General features: G+C 45.4%; 1 protein-coding gene and 1 long non-coding RNA gene across 4 annotated transcripts in view; one reads left to right on the top strand and one right to left on the bottom strand.

Annotated features, from left to right (window-relative positions):
• LOC142829192 (uncharacterized) overlaps window positions 1-4114 on the top strand; it is a 48172-nt gene extending 44058 nt beyond the window's left edge. The window contains exon 3 of the long non-coding RNA XR_012903596.1: window positions 3246-4114. This is a non-coding gene — a long non-coding RNA (uncharacterized LOC142829192). The remainder of the gene's footprint in view (window positions 1-3245) is intronic.
• The window catches only part of FAR1 (fatty acyl-CoA reductase 1), a 68488-nt gene that overhangs the window by 5373 nt on the left and 50928 nt on the right, over window positions 1-12187 (bottom strand). For all 3 annotated transcript variants that reach the window (XM_075927847.1, XM_075927845.1, XM_075927846.1), the window contains exons 10-11: window positions 10414-10543; window positions 8081-8208 (exon numbers count right to left, since the gene is read on the bottom strand). In XM_075927847.1, the coding sequence (XP_075783962.1) occupies window positions 8081-8208; window positions 10414-10543 (258 nt within the window). The remainder of the gene's footprint in view (window positions 1-8080; window positions 8209-10413; window positions 10544-12187) is intronic.

Consider the following 12187-nt stretch of genomic DNA (forward strand, 5'->3'; position numbering starts at 1 on the left):
ACCACCAGTCCCATTTCTTTCTCTCTCTCTACTCCTCTGACCATGCCGCCACCACCACCAGCCCTGGTTCTTTCTCTTCCTTCCCCAAACCACCACCAGTCCCAGTCTCCAAATTTTTCCGTCTAGCTGCAGCTGGAGCAGCCCAAAATTTTTCAGTCTGGCTGCATCACCAGCTCCAGATTTTTCTCTCCCACCCTCCAGATGTGTCACCAACCCCAGATTTTGTCCTTCCCTGCCACGAGCCCCGGCTTTTCTCTCCCCATTCCCGGTGAGGCCTAACCCTAAACCCCTCCTTTCTGAGGCTGTGCCAACCCTGGTTCTGCCCCCGGTGACTGGGGAAGGCCGAAGCCACATCACGCCAGGCCTGGATTTGCCTCCAGCTTTGGCCTGGCAGCTGGGGAGGGCCAGGCCAAGGCATGCCAGACCTAGGTCTCCACATGGCTGCCAGAGAGGGCCGAGCTGGCACTGGATGTGGCTTAACTCCAGGGACAAAGCTTCGGGTGGAAGGGGCAGGGCTGGGCTTTACCCTCATAAACTGTGGTCACTGTGACATCACCGCCATCCTGCAATAAATTTTTAGAGAGAAATAATCCATTTTATAGGATGTACATATAAAAGTACTGGGGATAACATTACAACATCACACACAGCACTATTATGGTATCTCTGTAGTAACAGAAGATTTACAGACAAAGGAAGTCACTCACAGTTTGTGATAAAACAAAGTGTTGCTCAGTATCTGAACGTGAGAGTTGCTGAGGACAGTCAAAGCTGCCTTAACACAAGCTATTGGCCTTTTGTTTATTTTCCACAGTGCCCAATTCATCTAAGTGGCACAACTGTAGCTACTATATGTGCTTCCAGACACTAGATGACACTAAGTTCTCTTCTCACTCTTCCTTAGTAAATGGCAGCACAACTCTCAACAGATAAAGCTCTGGTGATCTCTAGCTGGCTCTTGTTGCTGTGCAGCTCAGTCTTGTCTTTATTTCACTAGAACAAAACAGTGACACATGCTCTTCCACTTCCTCTGTCAGAATGGCCACCGACTCTTCTAAGAAGGGTAAAAATAATTTTGATTACGTAACCGTGGCGGGCTGGTATGTTTTGTATGCAGGTTGTTCAGACCACTCAGAAGGAAAGTAGGCCAACCTCTCATATTCTCTAAGTCCTAACAAGTTCACCCATTGAAAGGGATAGAATTCACTGGACTACTGAATTTGCACAGTAACTCCATTGGCACTGCCAAAGCAAATGGAAGAAATGCTCCCACTCAAACCTCAGGTACCTAGGAAGCAGAAAATAAATTGCTTTGCATGCCATTGTTTCCAAAATTGGTAACTGCCCACCTTTTTCAGTGCAGATACTATTTGATATTATAGCCAAATGTCTGTCTCTCCATTGTACGGATTAAAATCCTGGTTAAACAAAGTTGAACTGATTAACTACTTAAATGGGAACTAATGGGGGGCTGCTCCAGCTGCAGCTAGACTGAAGCACCCCTGCCTGTGTCATGCTTCTCCAGCCAGATTGTGCTGGCTGCAGGCAGGGGCTGTTCTGACCAGGTTCTGTTCTGCCTACGCTGGAGCAGTTCTTACACACCATTGGGGGGGTGGCTGCACTAGTCCCTGCAGGTTAACCATAACTAGTAAGCATTACCAAGTAAGGGTGATGCTTCCTGGTTAACCATTCACATCCCTTCTCCACTGATTCCAAATCAAGACCATTCTCTTACTCCCACACTGCCAAAGCCTAAACGTTCTCAATCCAGAGAAATGGCTCTATGCAGCAGTAGTTTATCTGAAGGGCCAGTCCTCTGCTAAGACTATCGAGCCTACATTCAAGAAGTAGATTCCCTCTCTTGCCTAGAGTTTGAGAGGTTATTCACCTTGTGCAGCAACTGGTGTTCTTCAAGATGGGTATCCTTGTGGTGTTCAACTGCAGGTGTCTTGGTGCCCCTGTGCTTATAATCGGAACATTTTAGAAGCAGTATTGCGCCTCCTCCCCCCCCCCCCCCCCACCGGGTGCTGGCACGAATGTGCCAACATGCTTGCACCATCCAGTCCTTTCAGCTCCTTCTCTACCACAGAGATGTTAAAGCTCCGAAGCAGAGGGGAGGAGGGAGGGTTTTGGAGCACCCAACAGGGGCACCCATCTCTAAGAACACCAGTTACTGCACAAGGTGAGTAACCTCTCTTCTCTTCTTTAAGGCGTGTCCGTAGCACTCCACTCTAGGTGATTATGGAGCAGTACCCGTAGTCCCTGGGGGGGGGGGGGGGAGGGGGGGGAGGAGAGGGAGGAAGGGGCACACTTTGGACTTCCTTGGTGGACGACCAAGAGGACTGCCGTTCTAAATGTGGTACACTGTGAAGGTTAAGTGTCTATCGCATAATGTTTTGTGAAGGTACGTGTGGAAGTGCATGTTGCTGCTCTGCAAATGTCCCTGATAGGCATGTCATGTAGGAAGGCCACAGATGTGGCCAACACTAGTGGAGTGTGCCCAGGGGTAAGTAGCCACTTTGTTGATGTCATAGCACTCCCTAATGCAGTTTGTTATCCATTTCAGAAATCTTTGGCTACCAAGTGCCCTTCTGAGCGGTCTGCTATTGAAACAAACAGCCTAGGAGATCGCCTAAATTGATTTGCTCTGTCTGGGTAAAAAGCTATAACATGCCTAACGTCCAAGGAGTGGAGTCTTGCCACGTTAGCATCTGGATGAGGCTTCTGGTGAAAGACTGGCAAATATATAGGTTCACTGAGGTGAAAGCATAAAATTATCTTAGGTAGGAATTTCACATGTGGTCTTAGTAGGACTCTCTTTGCAGAAGATCATGAAGGATGGGTCAACGATGAGGGAAGCCAGCTCCCTGACCCTGACTGTTGTGATTACTATTAATCACCTTCACTGAAAGGTGTGCTAAGGAGCAGGTTGCCATGTGTTGAAATGGAGGACAGGTCAATGCGTTTAGGACTAGATTGATATCCCAAGATGGGACCACTGGTTTTACTGGAAGAAAAGTATTATTCAGACCTTTCCGGAATTTCTTAGTGGTTGGGTGTGAAAATATAGTTTGGTCCTCCAGTATATCATGCTCGCTTGATATAGCCACTATGTTGACTTGCAATGATGTATTCTAAGATCATCACCAGTTGCACTGATCAAGGCTGAAGTGCTCTGTGGTTGGCTCACTCAGAAGTGTCACCATTTATTAAAGCAAGTCTTTCTTGTCCTCTGTTTACAACAGTTGAGAATTATCCTTTGTACCTCGTCCGAACAGATGAGATATCAAGCATGAAGGACCCATACTGTAAGATGGAGCTTGTGCACTTCTGGATAAAGAACTCACCCTGGTCCTGATATATGTCCAGCCATCATAGAAGAGGAATCGGAGGAGCAACTAACATTTGCAAGAGGCAAGGGAATTAGGTCTGCCCGGGCCATGCAGGCGCTATCATATTACCTTGGCCCTTGAGTTTTATCTTGTGTACAACCTTGCCAAAGAGGGGAAGAGGCAGAAAAGCATACAGAAGGTTGAGACACCAGTTGTTCAGCATGGCATCTCCCATGAAGCCCTTGCCTAGACCTGCCCTGGAACTATACCTGGGGCACTTGGTGTTGAGTGATGTGGCAAATACGTCCATTTCTGCAAATCCACACCTGAGGAAGAAGGTATGTAGGGCTTGCGGGGTGTATCTCCCACTCGTGTTTTTGGTGAAATATGCAACTCAGTTCGTCCACAGCGATGTTTTGTTTGCCTGGAAGATATACCGCTGATATGTGGATCTGATGGAGTATACATCACCACAGTACTGAGGCCTCATTGCAAAGATATGATCTGACTCTGCCTTGCCGATTTATTGAGAACATAAAATGTGCGGTCTGTGTATATTCTTGCTATTTCACCCTGAATTAAGGGAAGAAAGTGCTTGCATGCTTTTCTTACCACTTGTAACTCAAGCACATTGATGTGTAGGTTGGTCTCTTTGGGAGATCATCTTCCCTGCATACTGTGTCTCCCAAGGAGACCAACACACTCCCAAAGTGTGTGCTCCCCCCAGCCCTCCAGGGAAGCATCTGTCGTTACATGAATAGACAGGGTTGGCTGTTGGAACAGGACACCCGAGCAGATATCGTTGTCATATAGCCACCATGTGAGGGATTCCCTGACCTTGCTTGCATGGCTGGGCTTCTTGTGCAACAGGTGCCTGCAAGGCCAAAAGCATGTGTGTAGCCAAACCTGCAGAGTCTGCATGTGCAACCTGGCATGGGGAACTATGTATGTGGTTGCTGACATATGGCTGAGTAAGAGTAGGCACTGCCTGGCAAATACTGTGGGGCAGTTTATAATTTTTTTGCTAGTGCAACTAGTGCATAGAATCTTTGCCAAGGTAGCTGCACCTGTGCTTGTATGCAGCCCAGAGTGGCATCTATGAAGTCCACCTTCTAAGATGGTGTGAGGTTTGACTTGAGTGTTTATTTGAAGCCCCAACGTTAAAGAGTTGGATTGTGTCCTTGGTGAATTGTTTGGCCACTTATTCTGTTGAAGCCACTTTCAGGTAAGTAAGGGAAGATTGCTATGCCTGATTTTCTTAAGTGGGCCACTGCTACTGTGAGAAACTTAAAAAAAATGCTGGGTGCTCCCAATAGACCAAATGGTAAGTAATGTTGATCTCTTAGGGTGAATCTCAGGAACTTTCTATGAGAAGGTTCATATTGTGAAAGTATGCATCCTGCAGGCTGAGGGACAATATCCACTTTCCTTTTTCCAGTGCAGGAATTATCTTTGTCAGCGTTACCTTTTTTTATTTGTTCAGTCTGCACAGGTCCAGTATGGGCCTCCATCCTCCCGACTTTTCCAGCACGAGGAAGTATCTGGAGTAGAACCCCTTTCCCCTATGATGTGCTGGTACAATCTCTATTGCCCCCATTTGAAGTAGTCTGTCTCCTATTGTAGCAGGGACTTGTGATAGGGGTCTGAGAAAAGGAATAGGGAAGGGGATGGGGGAGGGGGAAGATGTGAGGAATGGTATTGTGAGTCTTTTGCTATGACCTTTAGAGTCTATTTGTTCATTGTCACAGAGGACCATGCATGGTAGAATGGTTGAAGAGTTTCCGCCAGCCAACCAATACATTCTATGTCGAATCCTTGATCAACGGTTCAAGATATTGGTCTGCCGTCAGAGGACTGGGGCACAGTCTATTGTTCGAGGTGGTCTGCGTTTTGCTACCTCTGCTACATCTTAGGTCATAGCCCCTCTGAGAGGGGTAGGATGAGGATGACAATGCCCTGCCACGAGGTGTGTACAGGTGGTTCATTTTCTTTGGTTGTGGAACATACATCCCCAGTGTTTTTAATGTGGCTCTTGAGTCCTTACGGGAATGTAGTGATGTCTCTGTGGGTGACACAAAACAACTTCTGACCTTCAAAGGGGCGGTCCTCAACTGTGTTCTGTACCTAATTAGGGAACCCAGAGAGGTGAAGCCGGGCAACGCAACACCTCACTACTGATGTGGCAAGAGATCTGGAAGTGGTTTTGGTCATATAGAGGGATGCCTGCAGCGCTGTCTTTGCTATAAGGATACCCTCATCTATCCTTGACTTAAGTGTGGCCTTGTTGCCCTTTTGCAGTTTTTCAATAAAGGATCTCATTCTTTCAAAGTGATTTTAAGTGTATTTGGCCAGTAAACTCATTTGCTACCCAGATGAGTAAGGATGCTGAAGAATAAGATTTTCTCCCTAGGAGATCAAGTCTCTTCCAGTTCTTATCATACAAGGTATATTGACTGCACCAGACTACCAGCAAATTCAGGCTGGGGTGTGTAAACAAGAACTCAGCCCCTTTTGCTGAGATGTAATATTTCCTGTCTGCCCTTCTCGATGTGGGTGAGATGGAGGCTGGTGTTTGCCACAAAAGTTTTAATGGGTCGAGTCCTCATTGACTGGTAGGGCTATTTTCGCTGAGGGTGAAGCTTGCAATATGTTTGTCAACTTGCACTGGATGTTCGGTACCTCAACTAGTGATATGTTGAGGGAATTAGTCTTTCCAAGACGTGTATAAGAGAGTGGCTAAGTTATTGCCCATGGTAGGAGATGGGGACATTATGGATTCATCTGGGGACGATGATGATGATGTGAGATGCAGGTAGTGTAGCCTCCTCCTGTGTTTCATCCACATCCTCCATGTCATCCTGTCACCTCTGACCTTGTGGATCCAGGTGGATTAGGTGCCACCGGCTGTAGTCTCGCTACCACTGGAGGTGGTACCTGAGCCTTCATGGTGCTCCAAGGATCCCATCCCTGCCAGGCTGTATGAGTGGGATGGAAGGGAGCCATGGAAAGGGCTGCCACAACTGAGTCTGGACCATCTGCTGTTGCAGCTGAGAGGGCAGTTTTGGAGAGGAGTGGCATGGTGAGAAGGGAATCTCTTGCTGTCACTCGAAAACTGAGATACCAAACTTGTGGGCATTACAAGCCTGCTTGGGCACTCTGATGTTGGAATGGCATTAGTGCTGAATAACTGTGCCTGGTATTGATGCAATCACTAATTCCTGATGTGTGGTGAGCGGTCTTAGTACCAGCCTTCCTTCTACCATCAGCATGGAGGATTGTATCCACTGCGGCACTGCTTCTTCATATGACTTCAATGTCACAGGTACTGGGGAAACCTTGGTGCATGCAGTTGGTACCAACTTTGTTGGTGTCTGTACTGCTGGTTGTGGCTGCCCAATCACCAGTGCCTGCGGTGGTGGTTTGGGTACCCATTTCTTTGGTACCAATGCTTTTGGTACCAACGGCGCACGAGCGGTCGTCTTAGTCTGAGGGAGTCACCTTTCCCCAACAAATAAGATCTCGTTATAGACTGCTCGGAGGAAGAGTCTCTTGAGGTAGAGCTGGCAGACACAGCCCTTTCAGACATGGCCAAGGGGGATGGCTGGCACGAAGGAGAGGAGTGCTTTGGGTCTGAGGCAGTTCTCACCATTTTCTCATGTGAAAGAAGTTTCAGTTGAAGCTCCCGTGCCTTCTGTGTGCAAGCCATTAACTGTCTGCACTGTGCAGTAGTATGTGCCTGACCCAAACAGTGCACACCCTGGGAATGACCATCAGAGGTGGGGATAGATAGGCTGCAGGAGAGGCAAAGTTTGAATCAGGCATCCCAGATAGTAAGAGTCTGTGAGGCCTAAAAAGGTAGCCATATAACAGGTAGAAAGATTTTTTTTTTTTAAGGAATTAGAAGAAAAAACTAACTATTAACTAAAAAGAACTGTAATGCTAACTAACTAGGAGATTAAGGAAATTTTTCAAAATTTCCAAGTGCTTTAGAAAGAAATCAGAGCGCAACTGCAGTTCCAGCTGACACTGGTGGTGGCAGAAAAGGGACTGAAGGGATGGTTGGCTGCTCATGCGTGGTAGCAGCACTGTGCATGCCATCTGCCTCGCACGTGCAGCCTACAGTAGGGAATTGCCACTTTAAATTTCCCCACATAGCAACCTCCCAAAGATCTAAGATGGAACACCCACAGGGACATTCCTCGAAGAAGAACTGGCGGCTGTAAATGGCTGAACTGGCTCTTAGTCTCAACAGAACACTAGACCTGAAAAAAAGGACACTCTAGAACCCAAACTTCTGGAGACCAAACTTTCAGAAAGGAAGTTTAACATTGCTTCAGCCGGAGGTAGACTTTTCTTTCTTAATACTGACAGAACAGTTCTCATGGCAGCCTGCATTGCCCACTGTATTGGGGTGGAGGAAAGGATCAGGATGGGGGGGTGAGGTTAGGAGGGAGAGAAGAGGGGTAACAGCAGAAGGACTCAGATGACAGCAGAACCAACTGAGAGAGTGGCTCTACTCTATTCCAAAGTGAAGGAATACAAGACAACCCCCCCCCCCCCAACACAAAACTAGTCTTCCCATGCACTACAATGAACTCTGATAACAATGGATTTATCACTGTCTGTCAGGAAGGAATCGAATAAATAAAGAATGAAGCCATAGAGCAAAAGGAACTAAAGTGGGTAAGGACAGGAAAACAATAGACAGAAATATAATATATTAAGTAATAACTGAAATGTAAACCTACTTCTTCAAGTGTTTCCTAGCTGCAGGGAGGCCAGACATTTCCTCATTCAATACATACTTCTTAGTTCCCATACAGTAGTTCTCCATGTATTCTGCCCAGTGTAACTGTCGAACATCAATATTAAACACCTACATAAAAAAGAAACTAATGGTTAAAATATTAAAGAAAAATCATTACATAATCTCATAACACAAGAAAATTGATACATCACTGTCCAAAGGAGGATTCCAACATCTTTCATACTGTTTGAAAAACACTTGAGAACTCAGGAAGAAAAGAAACTTGGTATTCCCCCCCCCCATCAGTGGTGAAGACTAGGCTAGGTTATGCCACAATTTTACTTCTGGGAAAGAACCAGTTATGTCTGGCTTCTTCTGCAGTCTAAGGGGTATGTAATCACATTAGTGAGAACACAAAGGCCCAGACTCTCATTAAAGAAAGACAATGGTGTAATAAGAGATACAAAACAATTAAAATTTCATCTTAACTGCACTGATTAGATTCAAGAATCTTACTACTGCTATAAAAAGTAATCCTTTAAAAAGACCAATCCAGCTCTAAAACCCTGCTCTCTTTGTTCCTGTCACTTATGTACTTTATAAGAAATGAGTAAACAAGAATCTGCTCTCTCTAACAGAGCTCAGAGCTGCTTCTCAAACATTTTCGTGTTTTGGAAGAAGATTGAAATTACCATAGAAGAATGACTCCTGGTTTGTTTGTTTTTTTTTATTAAAGACTCTGACCCCAGAAGCAAAATTGTGCTTTTATTGTTAGCAGATTTCAAGATGTTTTTACGGAAACAAAGTGGATGTGGATTTATTTTTGTCTGAAAACTATTTTTGTAAAGCTCAGGTATGGCATTCACCCACATCAATGCTTATTCTAATCTATATTAGAAAACAGGCTTTTTCCAAACTCAGATTTATATAAACTATATCTTAGCAGATTTGCCCACTGTTGCTTGGGTCTGTGAACTGAAGGATTTTTTTTTTTAAATAAACGAAAACATACATGTATTTCAGTAACTGTATTTTTCAAAAACAAAGGCAAATAAAGGCTGGAGTAAGAGTTCGGGTGAGGAGTAGCAGGGGGTAGGTAGCTTGGGGCAGAGGACTGGGAGATGTGGGAGGCTCAGGTTAGGTGGGAGGTACAGGACTTAGGACAGTGGATTCAGGACTAGGGATGTAAGTGAGTAGTCGTGTCGCATTTCCTCCCCCTCTTGCTGCCTCTGTATCTTAAAAGCTAGTTCCCCCCAGCACCGTCTTCAGTGCCACCTGCCCTGCCTCCACGTTGTTACCTCTATCAGAGGCAGCAACGCTGGGGGGGGGGGGGGGGGGGCGCGCAGGGGAGAGACAGGGGAGACTGCTGCAAAGCAGCCTCTGCCCGCAGCAGGACAGGCTCAGGCCAGCAGAGGCTGCTCCACATCCTATGGAGAGGGGCTGCTTCTTCCTACTGGGACATCCCCAACCCATGCTTGATCCACCTCTTCCACCATTATCTCCTCTAAGTCAGGGCTGACTGCTCGCACCGAACACAACTGACACCTAGCTGTCATTGGAGTGCGTGAACACAGTGGTGGGTAGGGCACCTTAGAGTATCCCGTCTGAGAACACACTCTAGGTTTGTGCTGAGACTGCCATCTTCCTCTGTCCTCCTCTTCCTTTGTAGCACTGGGAATGGGAGTGGTGCCAACTACTGGTGCCAGATCTCAGTGCTGTGGAGAGCTGCACTGCCTTTGAAGGTTGCCACACTGATCCTGGGGCACAAGAGGCTGGTGTTGAATTCGAGACAGATTGAGGTTGGAGGGCAGACACCATAGGGAGGATTTTCAACCGCAAGTCTATCCAGTATGTATGTCATGATATACAGGCACGCCACTCCTGCCAGCTCAACAGGTATCACCAAGTAGGAAAAAAACCCAACTTTCCAACAAACATGCATGCAGCACACTCCTCTTCAAGAGATTGCTCATGTCCACTCCATTTAAGAACCTGAAGTTATGCTGATAGTTAATTTGAACGTATTTTTTAAAAGTTTTATCCATATTATACCATACCACACTAAGGGCAAAGTATAGATAGCTGAAATGATCTCTGAAAACACACGTCTTATTCATAGTGTAAAAAATAAAATAAAATAAAATAAAATAAAATAAAATAAAATAAAAAAATCAAAAGCTACCAGTTTGGACTCCCCCCCTCCCCCCCCATAGTTGGACCAAATGGATCACAAAGAAGCATTATATATTATAAACTTTCATTTACTTGTCTTAGGTAAACAGATTCACTTATTTTATAACCTTAAAATAACAGTAAGTTACACAGATTACTTGCCTTTTTGTCTTCAAGACTTAGCTGATTCATTAGCATATTGACATTCTCAGTGTTCCAAATCCAAGAATTGCTTGTAAAGTACTCTATTAACATCATGGCCTTGTGAAGACGGGTTATTGTTTTCATCATCCTATTGCCCAAGGAAAGGGATTTACAGATCAAAATAGCAAGACACATGTACAAAACTAACATACCCATAGCACCCAAACCACCAATCTCAACGTCCCCATACCATAATGCATTAACACCAACACAGGAACTCCCAAGTTACCCAGCGCACCAAGCAGGACTACCTTCATAGAAACATTAATAGAGAGGTAGCCGTGTTAGTCTGATCTTGCTAAAACAAACGGAAAAACTATGTAGCACTTTAAAGACTAACAAGATAGAGGTCTGTAAAATGTGGTATTGGAGAGTTGTCTAGTTGCCTCCTGGTCATAGTCAGACTTATTCAGACTTGTTAGTCTTTAAAGTGCTACATAGTTTTTCCTCCCCCCCCCCCCATAGAAACAGAATATTCTTGCATATTTTATATTTTAGAAATTTGCTAGAGGAATGTGTACGTGGGTATAAAATAATATTTGTGCTTTCACTCTTAAGAGGCAGCTCAGTTCAGGGGGAGTGGCCCAAGTCAGAGCAGCCCTATTATGCTACTTGAGACTATTTCTAGCCATAAGGTCGACATAGCAAATCGTTGCCTGGCCCTGTTGCCACCTCCTGTCTTCACTTGGCTGACTACAGGTTGGAGAGTGTTCAGCAGCATCTTACTGAAATGTGCATGCCATTCTGCTCAGTGGGGAAGCTATTGAAGGGCAAGTGTCTTCATCTGCTGGTGACCCATTAATAGGAATATCACTGTCATCTTTCAGAAACAACAATCCTAGTAAGGCTAATGAAGCAAGTACTGGAACTGACGGGTGCATCAGCAATGCTGGAGTTGAAGGTGAAGCTACTGGTTGGATAGGGGGTCACTGCCAGTAGAAGTGAAAATTGTGGTGGTGGAAGCCAAGTCACTGGGACCATGTGCAGGGACCATGCTGATGTCATCTGCAGGAAAGGCAGTCTGACAAGCCAGATCAAGCCCAACTCTTAGGGCTCTCTAAAGAATCCCACTAACTATTCAGATGAAGTGGTGTGGGCTGAGATTCTGACAAAGTTCCTCTTCAGGTTCATTATCAAAGGGAGTGGCCTTGCCCAAATGAATTCAACAGTGCATGATGGCTGGTACTCAGTAAGTGAATGAGCAAGCAGAATTTGGCTTCATGCCTTAGGCTGCTCTGAGCACCCTGAGTCTACAAAGGGCTCTTCTTTCTCCAGACAAGTGAAACTAAAACCAGACTAAGAAACAGGGAGCTAATATTTACTAAGCAGAGGTAGCAAGGTTCCTAATGTTCCTTATTGCAGGAGAGAAGGAACTGAGGTAGATAGAGAACATACTAATGTAAAATAGTAAATGTCAACTGCTGATATCCTAAGACACATTAGTGCAGCTCCAGTGAACAAGGCTTTGATAGAGATTCTGTAACAACTTCAGGAGGCACCATCCTCTCCCCACACATGGGAATTCAGAGAAGACTTAAGGGCATCAAGTTCCACGGTGCAGATATTAACAACCCGAAGTTTTTTTCAAAATACATTTTTAGGTTGTTGCAAAAAAACAGCTATTAGAGGCAAATACAAATAATCAGCCACCAGAACAATATGATCAGATAATACTGCACCACAATTTCTCCTAGCAACCATAAGATGGTCAGAGATTTTCAAAATATTCCTC

Source organism: Pelodiscus sinensis, chromosome 4 (genome assembly GCF_049634645.1).
Source record: "Pelodiscus sinensis isolate JC-2024 chromosome 4, ASM4963464v1, whole genome shotgun sequence".
Classification (NCBI taxonomy): Eukaryota; Metazoa; Chordata; order Testudines; family Trionychidae; genus Pelodiscus; species Pelodiscus sinensis.